At 44.6% G+C, this 23,485-nt stretch overlaps 2 protein-coding genes, 1 long non-coding RNA gene and 1 other non-coding gene across 6 annotated transcripts in view; 1 reads left to right on the forward strand and 3 right to left on the reverse strand.

The window, feature by feature from the left end:
* Positions 1–449: 449 nt before the first annotated feature.
* HSPA8 (heat shock protein family A (Hsp70) member 8) lies at positions 450–5,287 on the reverse strand. 2 transcript variants are annotated; one of them, XM_072822423.1, is made up of 9 exons: positions 5,164–5,287; positions 4,037–4,246; positions 3,518–3,723; positions 3,134–3,286; positions 2,473–3,028; positions 2,049–2,251; positions 1,604–1,802; positions 1,173–1,405; positions 450–875 (listed from the first exon to the last, which is right to left on the reverse strand). In XM_072822423.1, the coding sequence occupies exons 1-9, from the start codon at positions 5,183–5,185 to the stop codon at positions 690–692; spliced, it is 1,968 nt and encodes a 655-aa protein (XP_072678524.1). In that variant the 5' UTR covers positions 5,186–5,287; the 3' UTR covers positions 450–689. The 2 variants fall into 2 exon arrangements, with proteins under 2 accessions (XP_072678524.1, XP_072678526.1); XM_072822425.1 differs by lacking the exon at positions 5,164–5,287 and adding an exon at positions 4,889–5,048.
* On the reverse strand, positions 2,322–2,409 carry LOC140631346 (small nucleolar RNA SNORD14). Its single transcript, XR_012028972.1, has one exon. It is a non-coding gene; the product is annotated as a small nucleolar RNA SNORD14 (small nucleolar RNA).
* Positions 5,288–5,357: 70 nt separating the features above from the next.
* LOC140631146 (uncharacterized) lies at positions 5,358–7,533 on the forward strand. Of its 2 annotated transcripts, none has more exons than XR_012028794.1 (3): positions 5,358–5,506; positions 6,154–6,250; positions 6,670–7,533. It is a non-coding gene; the product is annotated as an uncharacterized lncRNA (long non-coding RNA). The 2 variants fall into 2 exon arrangements; XR_012028795.1 differs by lacking the exon at positions 5,358–5,506 and adding an exon at positions 5,740–5,901.
* Positions 7,534–7,620: 87 nt separating this feature from the next.
* CLMP (CXADR like membrane protein) overlaps positions 7,621–23,485 on the reverse strand; it is a 99,063-nt gene continuing 83,198 nt past the window's right edge. Inside the window, 6 exon segments of the mRNA XM_072822426.1 lie at positions 7,621–10,565; positions 10,568–10,815; positions 11,931–12,072; positions 12,871–12,993; positions 13,807–13,974; positions 14,670–14,871. Of these exon segments, the coding sequence (XP_072678527.1) occupies positions 10,483–10,565; positions 10,568–10,815; positions 11,931–12,072; positions 12,871–12,993; positions 13,807–13,974; positions 14,670–14,871 (966 nt within the window). The 3' untranslated portion in view covers positions 7,621–10,482.

Here is a 23,485-nt window from a genome sequence, read left to right on the forward strand (position 1 = left end):
GGCCTTTCCTTTCCAGTTGATTCTATGGTAAACTCCAGAGTTCTATGGGTTAGCACCCAGCTCAAACAAGTCGAAAGGGAATAAAGGATATGCTACAGGGGTTTAACTTGATTTATTCCTACATGACCAACTACTTCCCTTTTAGGTATCTATTATTCAAATTTTCCATTCCCAAACTACTTTCTTCATGCCAGATGAAGCAGAAGTTGGATTCTTCCCTTTTTTCTTCCCCATCAACTTCAAGAGCACCGAGTGCCTAGATCTGCAGCTAGCTTCAATTTATCATAGCAACCATAAGCCTAGCTAATGGCAAACCCAAACTACAATTTTATCGATTTGGAACTAAACCTGAGCCACTTGACAACCCAGTTTCACCACTAGGCCAAATATCCAGCCCTCCCAAAAACCAAATGCTACCGGTTGCCCTTGTATACATGGAGTCAGACAACTTTATGGTGCCAATTTTAAATACAGTTTTATTTAAGACATTGCATTTTCCACTTAACAATACAGTGCTTATAAAGTGCAATGTTTATTTCCTTTCCCTGTGCACATATTCCATATTCAAGTATCAAGAATGCCCAGTATATTTACTATAGCAGCTTCGACTTTAAAACTGCCATGGAATTTGCTACAAATTTGGGTCCTTCAAATGTGTGGAACAATGCTAGACCTGTCATCAGGTTGGCTTAATCAACCTCTTCAATGGTAGGCCCAGAGGAGGCACCACCAGAGGGAGGAGCTCCACCACCAGGAAAGCCTCCAGGCATTCCTCCTGGCATGCCTCCTGCACTCTGGTATAGCTTCGTAATGATGGGATTGCAGACTTTCTCCAGCTCTTTCTGCTGATGTTCAAATTCTTCCTTCTCTGCAGTCTAAAAAAAAAAAAAAAAAAAAAGACATACTATAAATTCCTCAAGAAACTTCATGCCTGGTATAATCTGACAGTAACACTAAACAAAAACCTATCCCTATATTCAAGTCTTGGTCACCCATGAAATGTTGGGTCACTCAGACATCCAAGGAAGGAAGCTAGTTGCCAACACGTGGAATTCTGGTGGAAACCGCGAATGTTTGGACCATTCATCATCGTGACCTGTATTTTTAGAAACCCATCTAATCTTTTCCTGCTGAAGCCCTATACCCACCACTATTCAGTAGGAATCACAAACCTGGTTCTTATCGAGCCAGTTGATGATTTCATTGCACTTGTCAAGAATCTTCTGTTTGTCTTCATCATTGATTTTGCCCTGAAGTTTTTCATCTTCAACAGTTGCTTTCATGTTGAAAGCATAAGACTCAAGTGAATTCTTGGAAGACACCTTGTCTCTCTGCTTCTCATCTTCGGCTTTGTACTTCTCAGCTTCCTGGACCATGCGCTCAATGTCCTCCTTGCTCAAGCGGCCTGTGAAGTTTAGACACGACCTTAAAATGTGAACCTTCTAGTTACCCTATAACATTTATAACCCATGAAAGAAAGCTTCTAGGATAAATGCCTTCAGGAGGGCTTTGGGAAGTCAAAGGTTTTGGAAATACTATCCTTAATGACCCACACCATCTTGTAGAACATAAAATAACACTCAAACCTGTGTTTAACACTTACCCTTGTCATTAGTGATGGTAATCTTATTCTCTTTTCCTGTGCTCTTATCCACAGCAGACACATTGAGGATACCATTTGCATCAATATCAAAAGTGACTTCAATCTGAGGAACGCCACGAGGAGCAGGAGGTATGCCTGTGAGTTCAAACTTGCCAAGTAGGTTGTTATCCTTGGTCATAGCACGCTCACCTTCATAGACCTTGGTAGGAAAACAAATCATTAAGAAGCCGCAAAAGTTTAGCAGTTTGTAGATTTCTGCATAAAGTCCATTATTAGGAGGAAAGACTGATCGCTCAGACATCCAAGGAAGGAGTTGGCCAACACAAAATCTTCTGGTGGAAACTACGAATGGTTTAGGTCAAATCATCACAGCGGGACAAGTCTTTCCAAAGCTACATAGAACCCCTAAGTATAGCCAAATCAGTACCAACAGTATAATCCATACCTGAATAAGCACACCAGGCTGGTTGTCAGAGTAGGTAGTAAAGGTTTGTGTCTGTTTTGTAGGAATGGTAGTATTGCGCTTGATGAGCACAGTCATGACTCCTCCAGCAGTTTCAATACCAAGAGAAAGTGGGGTGACATCCAAGAGCAGCAAATCTTGAACATTTTCAGATTTGTCACCAGAAAGAATGGCTGCCTGGACAGCTGGTGGAATAGAAACAGTGTTAAAAAAAAACAATCCCAACCACCCTGTTAACTCCCTAACAAAGGTCAATCGCTCAGACATCCAAGGAAGTTGGACCATCATTAGCTAAGCTTTTGGTGGAAACTACGAATGTTTAAAGAATCAATCATCATAGCGAAGCAGCCTAGGGCTTAACAAGTCCACTGGTTACAACTGTTTAAAGGTTGAGGAAATAATTTACCTGCACCATAAGCAACAGCCTCATCAGGGTTGATGCTCTTATTCAGTTCCTTTCCATTGAAGAAATCTTGCAGAAGTTTCTGAATCTTGGGGATACGGGTAGAACCACCCACCAGGACAATGTCATGGATCTGAGACTTGTCCAGCTTGGCATCTCGAAGAGCTTTCTCTACAGGGTCCAGGGTGCCACGGAAGAGGTCAGCATTTAATTCTTCAAACCGGGCACGAGTAATAGAGGTATAGAAGTCGATTCCTTCATACAGAGAATCAATCTCAATACTGGCCTGGGTGCTGGAAGAAAGTGTACGCTTAGCCCGTTCACATGCAGTACGGAGACGGCGGACAGCCCTCTTGTTTTCGCTGATGTCCTTCTTGTGTTTGCGCTTGAATTCTGCAATAAAATGGTTGACCATTCTGTTGTCAAAGTCTTCTCCACCTAAGTGAGTGTCTCCAGCTGTGGACTTGACCTCAAAGATCCCATCTTCAATAGTAAGGATGGACACATCAAAAGTGCCACCTCCTAAATCAAAGATCAACACGTTCCTTTCAGCTCCAACCTGCAATTAGAATATGAGACAGTTACTCATTACGCACACCTCCTAGGTCTCTGATCTATATATAATATAGTAAGGTGAGTCCTATTCTTCACACGTGGTACATACCTTCTTGTCTAAACCATAAGCAATAGCAGCAGCAGTTGGCTCATTGATAATTCGAAGTACATTAAGACCGGCAATAGTTCCAGCATCTTTGGTAGCCTGACGCTGAGAGTCATTGAAGTATGCAGGTACCGTGACAACTGCATTGGTAACAGTCTAAGAAGACCAAAAAATGGCTGTAAATCATCTGTAAAATTGTCCGCAGTCACATGGCCATCGTCTACTTTTGTGTGCTCTCAAAATATCAAAAAGCGTGTTTTAAACGTTTAACTTATTAGTTGTGGCCACTAGATGTTCCACAGCACTAAAAATCCCATGCATTCATCAGGGAATCTGGTGCATGTTTCAACCTCCAACTACCTCCCTGTAGGGATGCACACTACTTACCTTCCCAAGGTAGGCCTCTGCAATTTCCTTCATCTTCGTCAGGACCATAGAGGACACCTCCTCTGGATAGAAACTTTTGGTCTCCCCCTTGTACTCTACTTGGACTTTAGGCCTGCCAGCATCATTCACCACCATGAAAGGCCAATGCTTCATATCAGATTGGACGACAGCATCATCAAACCTACGTCCAATCAGCCGCTTGGCATCTGTAAAAGGTCACCGAATGGAAAAGTTTTGTTACACTACTATCTACCGAGGAAGAACCTAGTCCGCCATCACTCAAACGCCACGAGGACTAGTAACCAAATTACTTTCTAGTAAACGGACTCCTCCTCTGACAGTTATCCAAACTATTTCTTAAAATACCTCAAACTTTTGCAGAACGTTACGTAATCACCACTGCAACAGATTTTACGATTCTTTTCCAGGCTTTCACGGCTGCCTCACACTCCATAAACTTCTGACTTCCACCACCCGCAACCTACACTCCACGCCAGAAGATCTAAGCCAACGGCTTACCGAAAACCGTGTTGGTGGGGTTCATCGCAACTTGATTCTTCGCAGCATCACCGATCAATCGTTCGGTGTCCGTGAAGGCGACATAACTTGGGGTGGTTCGGTTTCCCTGATCATTGGCAATTATTTCCACTTTCCCGTGCTGGAAGACACCCACGCAGGAGTAGGTGGTGCCAAGATCGATCCCGACTGCAGGTCCCTTAGACATAATTGCTAGGACAAAAAAAGAAAGCGAGCCCCTGGTTTGAGAACGGGATTGAACGCCTCGGAACGCTTCCTGCGACAACTAAGCCACCACCGGGCACGAGCCCGCTTCCCCCGCCCCGAATCGCCGCCCATGTGGGAGAACCCCGCGGGACGCCGGGGCCGGCAGCGCTGCAGCCGGGGTTGCCGTGCCAACGGCGGCGGGGCCGGCCCACACCGGAAGGTGCACCTGCCCCGAGGGTCTGCGACAGTTCCGAGCACGTGGTGTCGGGCCCTGGAGCGCCGCTTCCCCCCGTCGCCGTGACCCGCGCTCCCGGAGACCACACAATGCGGCCCGGGGTACGTGCTCCGGCCGCCCCCCCCCCCGCCCCGCTCCCGGCGCTGGCCGCACGCCAATGGCGGCTCGCTCCTCACAGGACCTGGAACTTCCGCGCCCCGAGGGCGGAAGCGGCCCGGACGCCACCCGGCCGCCGCCGGCCCCCGAGGCTGCAGCCCACGCCCCGCGGGGAAGGGCGCGCCCCAGCCCGGCAGGGAGGCGAGCGGCGGCTCCGGACCCCCCCCCCCGCCCCAGGACCTGCACACGAAGGCTCGGGGCCCCCCGGGCGCCGCCCACCCGGCCCGGCCGCCGCCGCCCGCACGCCCGGGCCTTACCTTCTGTGTGGGCCGGGCTCGGCTCGCGGAGACAACAGCCGTCTGCAGATCTGGCGCCGCGTTCAATGAGACCGGTTTCCGCCCGCCACCCTGTCTCTTATACCCTGCCTCAGAACCTTCCAGAAGGGGTCCACCCCTGCCGGCTGCCCATCACGGCGGCGTCGGCCAATGGGCGCGCGGCCACCTCGGCGAGCCCCAATGACGACGCCGGCTCCCGCTCCGGGCCTCGCCCCCTCCCGCCCCCATCCCACCCCCCCTCGCGATGACGCACTCACCGCAGCGTTCTGGAACTTTCATTCTCGCCCCCGCGCTCCGAACGGCCCCGGGGAAAGGGAGGGTGGAGCCGAGAGAGCCCGCGCGCGGGAGTCCTCAGTCACCTCAGGCGGAGGGGGGGCGGGGGGGGGGGCGGAGGCCGCGTCCGCTTCTGCGCAGGCGCCGTCGCAAGCGCGCGCGGGAGGGGCCGGAAGGAGGAGGAGGGAGAGGGGCGGGCAGCGTGAGAGCCAGCCAATGGCAACGGCCCTGGCCGCCAGCGGGCTCGGACGCGGACCCGGGGGCAGGGCGGACCCGGCGGCCCGGGAGGGAAGGCGGAAGTGGAGCGAGGGCAAAATGGCCGCGAAGGTTGTGCGCCCCTCCCCCCCTCGGCGTCGCCCGGGGTCCCCGAGGCCCTCGCGGGGCCCACGTTCCCGCGTCGCCTGCCTGGTGCTTCGGGCCGGGTGTGCGCGCTGGGGCTGGGGGGCGGGAGCGGGAGCGGGAGCGGGGGCGGGGCGGGTGAGCCAGGCCGGCGCCCGGAATCCTCAGGCTGCGGGGCTCGGGCCCGCGCCCTGCCCCTCCCCCCGCCCGCCGCCCGCCGCCCGCCGCCCGGCCCCCACCCCTACTCCTCAGGTGTCTGTGGAAGGAAAGAAAGGCCCGCGGCTTGCTTCCGCCGAGGAGAACCAGGCATGAGCGGCCTGGGCGCCGGCGGCCCCGTGCCCTTCACCTGGGGCTTCCCAGGCGCCCTTATTTTCAGGGACCAGGTGTGTGGTTCTCTGCCCTTCCTGGATTTCTAAAAAAGCCCGCGGAGCAACCGCCCAGGGGCGTCCTGGAACAGGCTTAACCGAGTGCGCGAGACGGTGGTGCTGATAACGGAGCCGCGCGGCCTGGGGGCCCCAGTTCCTTGAACTGCCTTCCAGGGGTGTTCTCTCCAACAGGCCCGGCCGCTGGTACTCTTATTTAATGGATAAATGGGCGGATGAAAAGATTATTATTATTTTTTTTTTTTTCTAAAGACCACCTAACCGTGCTGTGGCTGTAATCAGAAAAGCCCTGCAGACGGTGCCTCCACAAAGCCTGTCAGAAGAGGACACCTTGTCCTTGTCCAAGACAGTAAGGCCTAAACACAGATTCAAACATGTGAAGGAAGGGTGGGTTTTTGTTGTTTTTTTCATGTTTTGCCTTTGCATTTTCCGGGGGTGGGGGGGTGGGGGAGGGCAGCGTTGGCTTGAGCACGTGGTGGCATGTGCTTGAATTTTGCCCCACTTCCCAAGAAATTGTTTTTAGGGTGCTTTTACAACATATAGAGTTCTTTCATTCGTTAATATATAACCACCGGAGCAGATTTCTGGGGTACATATCGTATATTCCTGTATTAGAAGGAAAATGAGGTCCAGAGACGCTATCTGTAGGATTTACAGTTGGCTGAGCTAGAATGGAACCTAGCGCATTTGATTCCAGAATCCTTGGTCTGTTTTTTTTAGTTGCCCTATAGTGCAGTTTTTTTGTTTGTTTGTTTGTTTTTTTTCTAGAAACACATGTAACTCCCAACTCGGAGGAGGAAGATGTGTGCCGTGGGAGGCTCCTTTCCAATTTCTTTGGTATCTACATCTTCCTTTTCCCACTCAGCCTATCAAACACAATCTCTGAACTATATCCTACATTTTGCAGCTTGTGACCTCTGGACTGCCTCACCTCGTTTTAACTATTGAGCCACCCGACCATGGAAGAAGGTCCCAAATCCAGTGCCTTGGAGTATCCCACCTAAAGTCACTGATGAAAGAAAGTAGATAACCTGTGTGTGCGGTCACTCACAGCACGTTGTAGAACTTGGACTGTGCACTCATTAAATAGAATGATTCAGAGTGTATGTATATAAAGTTTATGACCAATGTCCTGTCTCCGCCTGTTTACAAGCTTTCAGACACATTCAGGATCGAAAGATTAAAGTTTGGGGGCATAGGGACTGCAGTGAAGTCTGAGGCATGGGGTTTCTGGCTGGGGAGTGGGGTCGTGAACTACTGGAGTCCCTGTCACATATCCAAGCACTAAGGGTTCTAAGGGCTTTGCATGTATTACCTCATTTAATTTTGTGAAGTTTTTTTTTTTTTTTTTCAGATTCATTTGAATCTCTCGGTGCTTACTCCTTTTGAGATTTGTTTGAATCCTTTAGTGTGTAGTTTTGTCGGCACCTCACCTTGGCATAAAATATTTGCATTGTGAATATTAGTTATTTTGATAAGGTCCTTAAAGGCAGCATCTCTGTCATAACTTGGTATTCTCCCGTACTACTAAGCATCTCACTTTGTTAGGAAACAGTACTTTAAAAAAAAAAAAAAGGAAACAGTACTTTGGTGTATTTGTGACTGAAATCAATAAATAATAGATGATATTCAGACTGAGTTCTGTTCTTCTTTTGGCAGCAAGCTAATGAACACATTTCCAGTGCAGGTTATATGACCTTCAGCTTCTCCTACAGTATATCACCTTTACTTATTTATTTTTTAATTGCTGATACAGATACATCTGTAATAAATATTTGGTTTCTGTGATCAAATACAGTCTCAATTACAAGGCAACTTAGAAGTTAAAATATAAACAGATTAACACCAGAAATTAAGCAAAATTGTGTGTTTTTGCAAAAGCAATTCTGAAATTATTTTTATACAGTGTAACAACAAGGGCATCCACTTCATTGTTTCACAAATTTAAGTTTGGTTTATATATTTTACTGAAATGGTTGTTCTCCGAACATTCACATCCTTCTGTTGGAATCTTCACACTAAAAATGTTTTTCTTTCTACTTTTTAGTTATCTTTTTTGTTTCATATTAACGGATCAGATTTATTTGACTTAAAGTTAATGGAATATGGTTTGAAACCAGTAGTGTCTCAAAACTTTATCTTAAGCCCAGAGCTTGCCGTATCTAAACCCAAAAACCTGACTCCAAGAAAAGTGCACTATCATTGCTTAAACTTGAGCACCTTATCTCTCAGAAGTTTCAATTCCTTAGAATTTCTCAGATTTTAGGTAGTTATCAGTCTTGTGAATTTTTTTGTAGATTGCCGGTGTGAATAGATTTCCAAAATCTGGCTATTCAACGGGTATTTTAGTCTTTTAGTAACTAACATGTTTAAATAACCTCAATCTTCATATCATGCAAAGGGGACTGATTCCTGCCTGCAAAGACATATGCAGGAAACCTTAGGTTCAAAGGTAGTAAGTAACGATTAGAGCAAATTGCTTGTGATGATAGAGCTGCAGCCTCCATAGTGACTTGTTTGGCTCAGGTGCTATAGGAATGAGAATCCTCAGAATTACATAGCAGAGGTGATAGGTTACCACATTACCAGAAGAATAAAAAAGTATAGAGCATGGAAGGGGTTTTATCTTACAATGAGGCAGTGTTAGTATTAAGCATTCCACATATACCAGCCTTCTTAAATTAATAGACATTCTTTACATTACTTCCTCAATGTCTCTTATCTCCCAGCTTTTTTTTTTTTTAAGAGGAAGACAAACCTCAAATTACAATTTTCACCCAAGCATAAACCCCCTCATTTCTTAAAGAACCTTAGAAAAAAATGTATTTGCACTATATGAGGGCTGTGGTAGAAGAATTAAATGTAGAAAGGAAAAACCAGAAAAATGGGGCCAAATCCCAGATCTGCCTTTTCAAGCATCTGATTCCCATTTTAGAAACAATGCTTTCATCTCCAGATTCAGCATGACTTTTTCTTTCCTCTGACTTGCTGCCCTTTTAATCATAAATATTTTGCACTACCAATGGAGATCTGTTGACATTTGCCCTGAGGTCCTTGCAGGGCTTTTTCAGGTCTATCATTCTTGCCATTGGATGCATTTGACTCACAGGATAGTCAACACTATTAAAAAGGCAAGTTCTCGTATTGGAGGCTGCTGCTTGCTTTTTATTTCTCACACACCTTTCTTCCATGAATCAACTCTTAATGATGGTTATTGTGGTGAATCATTTCTGTTCATTGTTTCCAAGATGCTGACAGTTCAAATGTTAGCAGTCACTAATCCGGCCCTGTCCTGCCACCCACGAGTTATCCTCACCATCCCTTCCCTAAATATAATTCCCTTTCCTTCCAAACCTGGACTTCCTCAGAGGCTAAGCTGGGAAATTACTGAATTTATTTCAGCCTCTCAGGAGGGAATGATTATGACGTCCTTGTAATGCCATTAGGAAACGCTGGCAATCCCTGATCTTTTTGATAATTTAAGCCCTAGAATTATCAAAAGTCCCAGGTTCACATCTTTCTCCTAAAATGAAAGAAATGGAGGACGCTCCAGGTTTGGTGTAATAAACTTCCTTATATTAAGAGATAACTGATCTAAGCTCCCTTTATAGTTTAGTCAGTCTTAGAATTCTGATTTTATAGGTTCTCAGAAGAGAACGCAATGATATATCAATGATCTTTTAGCATCTCTGAAAGATCTCTCTCTCTCTCTCTCTCTCGAAAAAGCTTCTAAGAACATTGTCAAATGACACATAGTGAACGTTGTGCTCCAGAGATATCCAGCAGGGAAGTCCTCAGAGACATCTGATTTGAGGGTTACTCCACAATTGGTCCAGTATGGATTTCTGGTATCTGTCAGTGACCCTCTAAATGAACATCATTAAGATGGAAAGTTTTTCACAGGCCCCTGTCACACATTTTGAATTCCTTTCTTAGTTCTCTTACGGTTCTCTATAAGTGGGAGGTTAGGAGTGGATAGAGGGGGGAGAAACTCAAATTATTCTTCACCTCCTACTAGTTCAACTCCTTATAAAATCAATATCCAAACCTTATGGTAAATGAAGTCAGAAGAAACATATTTCCTTTTTTGAAATTTCTCAGAAGCAATATGCCCAGTACGTGGTGCAGGTAGGTGAAATATAAGGCTGTGGGTTCCACTTGACTGAATAAGCACAATAATCCAGTAGGTTTGCAGAAATGCATAGAAAATTTATGAACAACATTTCATTTCTTCTTGACAATGGTGAGTCGAAGTATTGATACAAAACATCTCAGGTGAGAAGTTTTAAGTGTGTGCAGTTCCCCTTTCCCCAACCTTTTCCACCACAGGTCCTGGTCAACAAATACACAGATTAGGACCCCTGCTTTCCCCACTCTGGTCTCAAGGCACCATGAGATGCCTTTCTGGAGATGATCAGCTTACATCTTTTTCTTGTTTGGTGCCATATAAAGAAAGTGTTCATTTGAATTGGGTCCATGCAATGCTCACTGCTACTTAAATGGCCTGTCATCTGGTTCGAGGGGGTTTGTGTGGCTGGTGACTGAGCTTCAATGACTAGAAGAGTCCTAAGATCCTGACTCCTAGGAAAGCATGGGAGTCAAGTCCACTCTAATTCGGATGGTTTGGAAGGCTCTGGTCTGGCTGGGGATCATGCTGGGTGTGGCTCTGCTTTGGTCAGGGTAGCATGGTGGACTTTCTTTGGTTCAGAACCTCTGCCCTCTGGCCCCACTAGGCTGTATGCATGGGTGGCCAGCCCTGGCTGGGGCGCTGCTTCAGTTGACAGTGTCCGCTGGCTGCGTGAGGCACTATTAGCTGTGGAGCGAGTGGAGGAAGAACCAGAGCGTGAGCTCCGAGATCCTGAGGAAGAGGAACTAGGTTTCACGAGACGGGCTTTTGGGGCTTCTGCATCTTCCCTGAAGAGAAAAAACAGCAAAGGTAAACTTCAATACAGGCAAGACCAAGATAGCTTCCACTATGGTTGCTTCCTTCTGAGGTTTTCCAATAAAGTCCTCAAGCTGTAAACTTCACATGATCCCACTGAGGGGCAGCCCTTTAGGGGAACGGGGACTTCCCTGGTCCCTGAGACTGTATCAGGTTGGTTTGGGCAAATGGATGTTTTGTTAGACCCGAAGTCAACTCTATTACTCTGGGAAAGCAGGCACTAACCATTGAGATTGATTTGGGGTCTGTCTACATAAACCTTTTTTTTTTTTTTTTTTAAAGTAGGCTCCACACCCAGCATGGAGCCCACCACCCAGCATGGAGCAGGGCTTGAACTCATGACCCTGAGATCAAGACCTGAGCTGAGATCAAGAGTAAACGACTGAGCCCACCCAGGCATCCCTAAGTAAAGCCTTTCATGGCCCATTCTTCACCTCATGGCCCTTTGTAAGTGGAAGTGAATCAGAAGTAACAAAGTTGATCTTTTTTTCTTTTTCTTTTTTTAAAGATTTTATTTATTCATGAGAGACAGAGAGAGAGAGGCAGAGACACAGGCAGAGGGAGAAGCAGGCTCCATGCAGGCAGGCTCCATGCAGGACTCGATCTCGGGACTCCAGGATCATGCCCTGGGCCCAAGGCAGGTGCTAAACCGCTGAGCCACCCAGGGATCCCCCAACGTTGATCTTTTAATTCTCAGTTGAGGACAGTTTCACAATAAAGGCAAGGTAAACCTGACCTGTCCCTAGGCTGGAACTCCTTACCTAACCAGAGTAATCCTTTGAACAGATTCATAGTTAAGAGGAAATGGGAGGGGTGCCTGGATGGCTCAGGTCGTGATATCAGGGTCCTGGGATTGAGCCCTGAATTAGGCTTCCCACTGAGTGGGGAGTCTGCTTATCCCTCTGCTTCTTCCCACCAGGCTCCTGCTGTGTCTCTCTCCCTTTCACTCTTTCTCTCCCAAATAAATTTTAAAATCTTTTTAAAAAATAATTTAAAAAGGGGAAATGGGACATTTACGTTGGCTAGTCACTATGGAGCTAGCCCAGTAAAGGAAGTCTAGTAGAAGGGATTTTGAAGGGAGGTTTACCGAATTTCATTAGGTCTCTCTTCTTCCTCATATCTCTCTTTGTCTTTCCTTCTGATTAGCAGCCATACCAAGAGGAAAATCAGCAGTGCTCCAGCCACCATGCCTGTCACTGCTCCTGCAACCATGCCGATGCTTTGTACATCTATTTTCTCAGAAACAAAAACAGAGGGAAAAACCAAACATAAGCTAAGGAAATACATGAATTTAAAAAACATAAGCCCTGGCATGCCTGGCCAGCTTAGTAGGTGAAACATGTGATTCTTCATCTCAATAATTCTTGATTTGGGGGTTGTGAGTTTGAGGCCCACATTGGAAATAGACTTTACTTAAAACAACAAACAAAAACATAAGCACCAGATAAGATGAGTATTTCCAGATCTTTGTTTTTGAGTTTCCTATTTACTCTTGGTGTATGACTAACCTTCTTGATATTGAAAGGTAGCAGATTATACTACCCCCAAAGTATGCCTCTTTACCATTAGGACAATTTTACACTGATTTTTTTGAAGGAGTTTCCACCCAGTGTAGGGCTTGAACCCATAACCCTGAGATCAAGAGTCTATCCTCTGCTGACTAAGCCAGCCAGGTGCCCCCTTAAGCTGATTATCTTTGAGACACAGCAGACCCAGGAGAAGTTCTAAAAATAAAGTTGGCCTTTTATAAGGGAAATTTAAATTTACATTTATAAAGGACATCTCCATTTGGTCCCCTCCTGGATATAATAAATTTCTTTAGGGAGCTGACAAGTTCACACATGTTCCTAAATACAGAGTTAGCCACAAGAGTGGAAAGGTCATTGCAACTACTGAACTTACCTTATTGATAGCCGTGTCCTTCTGGAAATAAAAGCTTTTACCCTGACCTTACTCTTATTTGTGACTAAAGTGTTTTACACGGAACTATCAATGCAAAGGCGAGAACAAGCCCTTGGGATACTTACACCGTACAGTCACTCGCACCACACAGCTTTCCTTCCCAGCCTCATTGCCTGCTGTACACTGGTAGAGCCCAGAGGAGGACATGGTGAGATTGTGCAGCAGAACGCGTCCAGGGTTATTGTAGTCTATACAAGCAGAAGGAATGATTGTAATCCCCTTAGTGACAAATAAAGTTTATTGTTTACTTTATTGCATCATTGACCTAAGATTCTCAAATACTGTTTGGTAAGAATGAGATGATAGATTTTTTCAGAATGTGGAAAGAAAGGTGAACATTCTTTTAAATTGCACATCCTCTGAATACCTACCATTTACATCTACATGGATGGAACTGGAGGGTATTATGCTGAGTGAAATTAAGTCAATTGGAGAAAGACAATTATCATGAGGTCTCAGTCATATGTGTGGAATATAAGAAATAGTGAAAGGGACCATAAACGAAAGGAGGGAAACTGAGTGGGGAAAGTTAGAGAGGAAGACAAACCATGAGAGACTCCTAACTCTGGGAAACAAACAAAGGGGTGTGGAAGGGGAGGTGGGTGGGGGATGGGGTGACTAGGTGACGGGCACTGAGGAGGGCACTTGATGGGATGAGCACTGGGTGTCATGCTATATGTTGGCAAATTGAACTTAAATAAAATTTATGAAGAGTCTTACAAAAAAATCGCACATCCTCAAGAGTTACAAAAGACTGAATGGGTAAGGGATAGTGAGCACAATAATAAGATATCATGGGTATGTTGTACATTTCCCCCTCACTTCTTTTGCCACTTTTATGTGCCATTTGAGGGAAGAAAAGATGGATGAAAAAATAGAAGCTCAAAGAGGTTCAGCAGTGTGTTCAAGGTCACTGGTAAGTTGCTGACAAAACCAGATTTAGAACCCATGGCTAGAGTACCATTCTGTTGCCTCAGCAGACTGGTGGAAGGATGACCTACCAATCCTAGACTTGGGAGGGAGATGCTCATCCTCTCCCTCCTTCTCCCGGATCCGCTGCCAGTAATACATGATGGGCTTTGTGCCAGAGGCTGACTCACACTGCAGAGTCACGTCACTTCCTTCTGTCAGCTCTCCTTCCAACTCACATTTGGGCTTTGATGGTCTCACTGGCAAAAAGAAAAAGCTTCAAGAATTGCCAAACACCAGATTCAGTGGAAGAGCTATGTGGTGTTGAGTTGTTTCTCTAGCCATCTGTTATGGTCAACTTCTGAGTGGGGGGATTCAGTGACCTTTTGCTACGTAACCATGCTTTATGCCACCCCCAGAAGTACACCCACCTCCATCCCCTGCACACACACACCCCCAATTCCAGCTGCTTCCAGTGGCACTACTGTAATTTTCAGAGGCTGCCCCAGAAACTCTCTCGTCACTTCTCAAAGAAGACACTGTTATTTAATTGGAAATTTTATGACAGTTGAGTGTGATTTTACTAATACTGAAACAGGGATAGAAGTCCACTAACTCAGAAGCAATTAAATACAACTTAGTAGCTCTTGCTGCCAGAAATGGAGTTGAATCGTATTTGAGAGATGTCAGGTAAATGTAAGAATATCACTTAAACATTAGAGGAGATTTAAATTTTGAAAATGGTCTATGATGGAAAATTGTGATTATTCATTCTTCTTTTATTATGTATAGAATATAGAACATACTTCTTCCCAGGGAACTGGACTAGGTGATCTCTGAATGCATAATACAGGGTATTAAACAAAGTTATGTACCACCATGATGCATTTGGCTATTCCTCGCAGAGACCGTATTAATAAGATGGAGGCATTTACCTTGGAACACTCTAGCTTACCTAAGACTTTTAAGATGACATGGCTCCACACATAGCGCCCTGAATTTTTCACCTTGCAGCTGTACCGCCCCTCATCACTGGGCTTCAGAGGCTCAATCTGCAGGGAAGCATCTCCTGCCAGGAAATTGGAAGCAAAGGCCACTCGGCCCTTCTGTTCCTCAGTCAAGTTACTGTAGACATGACGGCTGGAGTAAGTGATCACCTGTGGAATAGACCAAGTGGCTCTCAGCCTTCATCTTTTGATGATGTCAAGATAAGGAAAGGGAATACTGCTAATGGAACAAAGCAGTCAAGCCCAGGGCTGATTCTCAGGGTCAAGAGACCTCTGATCTAAATAAAGTTAAAAGCACAATATGTTTGGGCTTGGGCCTTGCTTCTTCCCAAGCTAACATCTCTTATTTGGGTAGCGTTTTAATTACATAGCAGTAACCATTTCATTAAATGCTCAGAAGCACTTCATTTCATAGGTAAGGAATTTTACATTTGAATTACATGTTCAATCAAGTTCACATAACAGTCATGGAAGGAAGGGAATGCACAATAAAGGCATATAATGGTATGAAGAGTTGGCTGTGAGATTTGGTAGAAAAGGATAGGGAGGAGGGAGGAGACTTCCCTTTCCCTTGCATACCTTTTTTTTTTTTTTTCTTTTTTTTTGAGAGAGAGTGAGAGACAGCACAAGTGGGCTCTACACCCAGCCCAGTGTAGAGACCAACACAGGGTTCAATCCCCGCCGACCTTGAGATCATGACCTGAGCCAAAATCAAGAGTTGGACACTCACCGGCTGAACCACCCAGGGCACCCCTCCCCTGCGTACCCTTTCTGACTTTTTTAATTTCCTTCCACCGTATATGACCTATTCAAAATACACTACATTCCTTTTGCTCAGCACTTTTACATCTAGTTTATTTATCACATAATGTTTTTGCAAGTTAAGTAATTCTTCCCCTTCTCTGTGGTTTCACTTCCCGTGATGTCAGTTACCCAGGGTCTGGAAGCAGATGATCCTCCTTCTGCCATACTGTCAGAAGGCCAATAGTAGTCTAACACTGTATCACAGTGCCGTGTCATCCCCCTGACTGTCTCATTGCGGAGGCACTGTATCATCTCACATCATCACAAGAGGAGTGGGTATGGTACAATAGGATTTTGAAAGGAGAGAAAAACTGCATTCACAGAACATTTAAATTATTATCGTTAATTTTTTACTGTGCCTAATTTATAAATTAAACATTACCATAGATGTATATGGATAGGAAGAAACATATATAGGATCGTATATAAGATTTGGTACTATTCATGGTTACAGGTATCCAGGGGAGGGGGAGGTTGGAACATACCCTGCACAGATAGGAAGGGAATACTGTAGTCATTATCCCCATTTCACAGATAAATAGCATAACTGGGATTTGAAAATAACCATCTAAAACCATTTAGTTCATTGTCCTGGTACACCAGTTACCTCTCTCCCACTTCCTGTGGCCATCTGCATTCATTTTACTGCTAATTAAGTACTCTTCCAGAAAGTTTGGAAATGAAGGTGGGAAAGTGACACTGTAAAATCCACCTGCTTTGTTCTTACAAAAGTTTAGAGCCCAGCCAAAGGGACCGGAGAGTTAAAGAATAGAAGTCAATGCTTAAAATTGGAGTCTGATACTGAGGACTTCATTATTGGGCTTTCCTTTGGGCGGCTTCACTGCCAACTAGTAAGAGGAAGTCGGGGGAGAAAATTACATCCCTTCCTACCATAAAATACACATGAGCATCATGTCTTTATTTTTCCAGGTAGAGACACCAAAGTCTAAAAATCCTGGGGTGGCTGGTTGGCTCAATGGGTAGAGCATGTGACTCTTGATCCTGAGGGTTGTGAGTTCAAGCCCCACATTGGGCATTGAGCCTACTTAAAAATCATAATAATCTTAAATTTTAGTGAAATTCCATCTGCCTGCATCACAGCCGATAGTTCTTGAATCCTTTCCTGGTTCTGTTTGTCCATCACCTCGGTAGGTCCTGTCAGTCACAAAAACCATGCTGATCTAGTCCACCAAGACTTCAAGCTATACAACTTCAGCTTTGCCCTTTCTGCCACTCAGCGTGCTCTTAAACTCATTTTATTTTTTTAAAAGATTTTATTTATTTATTTGAAAACTCATTTGATTTTAAGTGTCAGCAGACATGAGGCTACTCAGATGAGTAAAACCCTCTTCCTGTCTTCAAGTAATTTATCATCTAATGGGATTAACAAGTAGAGAAGTACAAACATAGAAAAAGGATTAATTACTTGAAATAGTATCAGGGAGCAATGTCCCAGAAAAGTTGGAGGCATTTGTGCTAGGCTTTGAAAGATAAGCAGACTAAATGAGAGATAATGGAGTCAGGGAGAAGAGGGCTGCAGGGAACATTCCAGATACATGCAAGGACACTACATGCAAGCATACAGGAGTCTCCTCAGCACATTTCTGGCTGCAGCTGTTCAAACTGGTTGCATCAACTCAAGTCAAACCCATCCTCAATCACGTGACACCCTGCAACCATACATCAAATGCTTTCCTGACAATATTTGAGGCCATCCAATAAAATGCCCAACAATTCTCTCTCCATTATATCAAAACTCTTCAGTAGAATCCGTTTGCCATCACCACCTTTCTGAAAAATGTGTTTTTTCCTTTCTCTGCATGCTCTTTTTCATCAGCAAATATTTATTGAGCTCACATTCCAGGGTACTATGCCGGATGCCGGAAAAGAAGCAGGAATAAGACAGCTCCTACATTGAGGACCTCACAGTCTTGGGGTGGGTGGGGGTGGGGGATGAATATGGAGGTGGGGGAAAAGTAAGAGAAAAATAAAAGACACTGTAGCTGATAATAAGTTTAAGACATTTTCAGATTTCAGCTTTGCCCACTTATTTCAACCAGCACCACTACTGTGATAATTCTCATATCTTTATCTCTATCCCATCATAGTTTTGACCTCCGGTTTCATATTTCCAACTGCCTGGCTGCTGTGAATTTCTGCCCTCTCCAGTCTACCTTACATAACAATATAAGTGGATGCCAAGTTAATACATCAGCTCTTTTCCAGCTCAAAACCCTACAGTGGCTTCCTGCCACCTCTGAATGATGGCCAGATTCAGTCTCTAGTCCTCACAGTGACTTTTACATTACCTTCCCAGTCTCTTTTCCTCTTTTGTCCACCTCCCATACCTGGGTACCATCAGATAATACTGTTTCCCCTTCTTTAATATGATTCATGCTTTCTTGTACTCAGTGACTCTGCCCACTGCATTTTTCCATGGAGAAACTCTCCACGTGAAGAATTCCTATTTATTCTTTCAGGGCACCTGGGTAGTTCAGTCGGTTAAGCATCCGACTCTTGAGTTTGGCTCAGGTCATGATCTTAGGACACAGCTCTGCATTGGGCTCTCCACTCAGTGGATAGTCTGCTTGAGATTCTCTCCCTCTGCCCCTCACCCTACTCACATCCTTTCCCTCTCTCTCTCTCTCTCAAATAAATAATTTTTTTTAAAGGAATGCCCTTTCATTCTTTAAAATCCAAAATCAGTGTTAATTTCTCATGAAACCCTCCCTGATGACACTCAAATGGCCTTTTTTTTTTCTCTCACCCATAGCATCTCCTTGTAGCATTTTTATGTGAAGAGAAATGGTGAAAGACTTGGATTCATAGGTTGCTAGATCCCCTTCCTATAATGCTTAGTGTTGTCCAGAAATCTATGGGGCCATTCTGGTTTTATATGTCTATCACCCTTAATGATCTTGGCTAAGCTATGTTGCAAGTCTGCCATCCTTTCTTTTCTTTTCCTTTTCTTTCTTCTTTCTTCTTTCTTTTCTTTTCTTTCTTCTTTCTTTCTTTCTTTCTTTCTTTCTTTCTTTCTTTCTTTCTTTCAATATTTTATTTATTTATTCATGAGAGACATAGAGAGAGAGAGAGAGAGGCAGAGACACAGGCAGAGGGAGAAGCAGGCTCCATGCCGGTAGCCCAACAGGGAACTCAATCCTGGGACTCCAGGATCACGCCCTGGGCCAAAGGCAGGTGCTGAACGGCTGAGCCATCCAGGGATTCCCTGCAATCCTTTCTTGAATACACATTTACTGAAGATTACTGAAAACATACTCTGTGCTTAGCACTGTGCTAGAGATGATACCAATACAAAGAAAACTGTTCTATGAAAGTGTTGAGGACCAGGACATTAAACCCCAGAATATGCCACTTTGCATGTGCATAAGAATTAATTTCAGGGGCTCCTCGGTGGCTCAATAGATTAAGTGTCTGTCTTCGGCTCAGGTCATGATAGAGCTCCACCACGTCAGAGCTGCTCAGCAGGGAGTCTGCTTCTCCCTTTCCCTCTGCCCCTCCACCCTGGTTGTGCTCTCTGTCTCTCTCACTCTCTCTGTCTCTTAAATAAATAAAATGTAAAATAAATAAATAAATAAATAAATAAATAAATAAATAAAATGTTAAAAAAAATTAACATACTAAATGAATTTGAATTCCTAAAGTCCCTTGACTTAAAAGCAGGGCCTTCCAAAACAATTTAAGTGTCGTAAATCCCCTCCTGAGAATGACTCTAATCTTCTCTTCTGGGAGACCAGAACTCTATACTACACCCAGACAGACAAGGTCACAAGCTAACATATCTCCCATCTGTTCTTCAAAGGGCCTGTTTATCTTCTTCAAAAGTCATTTGTTTTTCGCTAAGTGTCCTTCTTCCTCCTCCCTTTCCCCTACTAAGTTGGGTATATAGTCCAAATACTAACCACCCCTTGGAGTTACTCATTTGTGGGTTCTTACTCCCACATGTTACGTACATGGTATACAGAAGTTGATAAACTTGTTTTTCTCCTGTTAATCTGTCCCTTTGGTGTACACCCAAAACTAACATGTCAATTATATCTCAGCAAAAAATTTTAAAAATTTTTAAAGATTTTTAAAATTTATTTATTCATGAGAGACACAGAGAAAGGGGGGGCAGAGTCACAAACAGAGGGAGAAGGAGGCTCCATGCAGAGGTCCTGAGGTGGGACTCGATCCAGGGACTCCAGGATCACCCCCGGGGCTGAAGGTGGTGCTAAAGCACTGAGCCACCTGGGTTGCCCTAAAATATTTTTTTTTTTTAAAGAGAGAAAACCAACCAACAAACCAATAAAAATTGTCTTTTACTGGCCTAATTTATAGTGCCCCAGCTGGAAAACCTAGGAGGGGAAAGGGGAAAAGATTTTTTTCCCCGTCTCCTTTAGTTTCAAAGGACAACTTTAAAACAAAAAAAAAGTTAAAACTATGGCCTTCACATACATAGAAAATAAGCATATGTCAAAGATTTTATTTAACCCATTAATAAATGATGGAAACAGAAAGATTTTACAACAGGTTCAAATGAGAATCGGAAAATATTTGTAGTCTCTTTTGGACAAAATTCATTTGTATCTCTATCCACAGGAACCACTGAGGTGCTATGAATAGGAAACAGGGATGTCACTATGGGCATTCCACAAGTTAATTTCTATTTCTGTGGAAATTAATCTCATCTCCTGAAAATTTGGAGTCTAAGCTTGAAGATGATGGTTAGGAGGGACCTCCCTATGGTATACTATGTGTGCAGAGGTGAAAGCAAGTGTTCAGGCTGGGGTAGGGAGAAACCATTGGTAGGACAGTAAGGGGAATTAGATCCCTTGAAGGCTATTCACTTCTGCTCCCACCCCTTTACTGCTCCCTCCCTCAGCAGGTGGTTTCACAGTTCAACTCTCTGGGTCTCTAAATTAGAATACCTACAGGCCTACTAAGAAGAGCGTGGGGGAGTGTTTCCTTCTGACTAGGATGAGGAGTGATGGAAATGGGAACTAGCTTCACTGGGACAACACCACCAGCTGCTTCACGAGGCTATGATGAACTCTTTGGAGACATTTTACAGCAAATTGGTAAGCACGGCCAGTTAGAGAATATTTAGGAAAGAGAATAGAAGGTAGGAGAAGGAGTGATCTATCCACATCCATCCAGAGAGTGAAGGAAAAGCTGAATTTGAATGCTGACCTAAGGAGACCCAAGATGGGTCATTTATTCAACAAATCCTGAGGCTCCACAATTTGCCAGCACCTGTGGCAGGTACTTGGAAGATCTCAGTGAACACAGCACGTGAAAATCCCAACCCTTGGGGATTACATGTTCTAGTGGCAGGAAAGACATGAAAGAACACTGGACAATACTGTGAAACTAATAGAGCAGGGAAGGCGGTTGTAGGCCAAGGGGACAGACTGCTATTTAAATGAGGTGGCCAAAGTAGACCTTACTGGAAGGAGACATGAGGGTTAACACATGAAGGAGACCCAGAATTAGCCCGGGAGCTATGTAGGGGAAGGAGTTGTAGGCAGAGAAAAGAGCCAAGGCAGAGACCCTAAGGTGCAAGCATGCCTTGGCATGTTCGAGAAATGGCAAAGAGGCCAGGTAGCTGGAACAGGCCAGGGGAATAGTAAATGAGGTCAGGCAGGGGAGCCACACCCTGCAAGGCCTCTGGTCCATTGTAAAGATGATGGCTTTTGCTCTGCAGGAAGGGGGGTTGGCTATTATAGGATTTTGAGCAGAAGAATATCATGATATGATTTGGTTTTGCGAATAGGCATAGGAGGCCAAGAATGGAAACAGGAAAACCAGTTAAGAGTCTTTTGGAGTCAGGGCGCCTGGGTGGCTCAGTTGGATAAGTGTCTGCCTTTGACTCAGGTCATGATGTCAGGGTCCTGACTCAGGTTATGATCTCAGGGTCCTGGGATGGAGCCCTGTATTAGGCTCCCTGCTCAGCAGGGAGTCTGCTTCTCCCTCTGCCCCTCCCCACCTGTGCTCATGCATTCTCTCTCTCTCTCTCTCTCTCTCTCAACTAAATTAATAAAATCAGGACGCCTCGGTGGCTCGGTTGTTGAGCGTCTGCCTTTGGCTCAGGGCCAGATCCCAGATTCCTGGGATCCAGTCCCTCATTGGTCCCACTTGCATGGAGCCTGCTTCTCCTCCCTCTGCCTGTGTCCTGGCCTCTCTCTCTCTCTGGGTCTCTCATGAATAAGTAAATAAAATATTTAAAAATTAATTAATTGATTGATTGATTGATTAATTAACTAATAAAATCCTTTTAAAAAGAGTCTACTGGAGTCAAGATCCAGGCAACAGATGCACACCGTCTCCAGGGTGGTAGCAGTGGAAGTGAGAAGAGGTGATCAGAGTATTTTGAAGGTTCTCTCACTAAACTAACCACCTTATTTAAATGTGTATTTATGGTATGACAGAAATAGAGGAGGCCAGGACCACTCTCAGGTTTTTTGCCGTTACCCCATGAAAAGAGTGAATGGCTATCAAACAAGAGAGAGGAGAGGGGGCAGAGAAGGTTTGAAGTCAGAGTGTGCAGGGTGAGGGGAATCGGGAGTTTTGTTTTGAACTTACTACATTCGAGAGACCTATTTGACACCCAAAGGAGGCATGGGGTAAAGCAGTTGCATATAAATGTGTTGGATTTTCAGGGGGAGGCCTAGAAATACGCATTGGGGATTTCTAAGCGTGGGGATGGTATTTAAAGACATGAGACCAGATAAGATCCCTGAGGGCACAAATATAGAGATTTTTAAAAGGAGGGGAAAATAAGGCTTTCCAAATAGTGGGTATCTAAACACAAAGATTAGAATTCATTAAAATACCACCAACCTCAGAGTAAAATTGATGACTGTCCTATCTCTTTAGCTGACTATTCAAGTCCAGCCTTTGCTCACATTCCCAGTCTTGCCCCTGATGGCAACTCTTCCTCCTACCCTCTCTTTCACAAAGACTCAGTGAGGAAACCCTGAAGCCACCTGCTGAGGAAGGAGGCAGTGGGGAAGTGGGGGCCAGGGGAACAGCCTTGAAGAGGTCTGATTACACTCATTATCCTCCTGATTGAGGATCTCCCCCAAACCCAGCCTGAACACTTGTTCCCCAACCCCACATACCATAGAGAGATCCCAATGGAATGTCATCCTCATGCAGAGGAATATCCTGGAAAGTACAGGAAATACACGATTTCAGTCAAACGTCCAGTGCTTACTCCCAGACAAAAATTTTGTCTTGAATTTCTGCATTCTTTTCAAGAGAAGCTGTAAGTTATGGGGGAGTAGGTGCAGGGAAAGAAAGGGATTTAGCTTTAGGAATTAAGGGTTTAGATCCCAGCTCTGAAATCTGTCTTGGGCAAGGGCTTTCAAAGTCTAAAAGGCATAGAGCTCAAGTTTTCTGGGGCCAAGTTTGAGATCCAATTTTCCTCATGCATTAAAAGAAAATTAGGACAAATCTTAGCTACTGACTTCACAGGCTTCTAGTAAGAATTTTAAGAGCAGAAATCTGCGAAAGGACATCATTCCTTTGCTTGCTTAACCATTCAGTGACTACTCTGTGCCAAGCACAGTCCTTGGCTCTGGGCTTAGGAAAATATGCATCAAGCCTCAAAATGAAAATCCATCAACACAATGCAATACTTTCAGGGCAGGGATTTCTGTTTTTATTTAACAAACACGTATGAGGTATTTATTTTGTGCAAAGCACTGTTTTAAATACTTCAAAAGTATTAACCCCTTGCATTAAACAGAAAAATACCAAGGCAGTGAAAAATTCATAAGATTAAGGAGATTAAGGAGTGGGTCTCCCCAACAAATTGCTTAGACTTAAGGGCATTCTTTTGTTTCATAAATATTTAGAGAGGGCCTTCGATGAGGTGGGAACATAGATCCTACTTTGAAATTGGGGCAGCTGCAGTCTATCCTGCTCAAGTGGGATCATTCTTTTGGACTCTCCTGTG

The sequence above is a fragment of the Canis lupus genome, chromosome 3, assembly GCF_048164855.1.
Source record: "Canis lupus baileyi chromosome 3, mCanLup2.hap1, whole genome shotgun sequence".
NCBI lineage: Eukaryota > Metazoa > Chordata > Mammalia > Carnivora > Canidae > Canis > Canis lupus.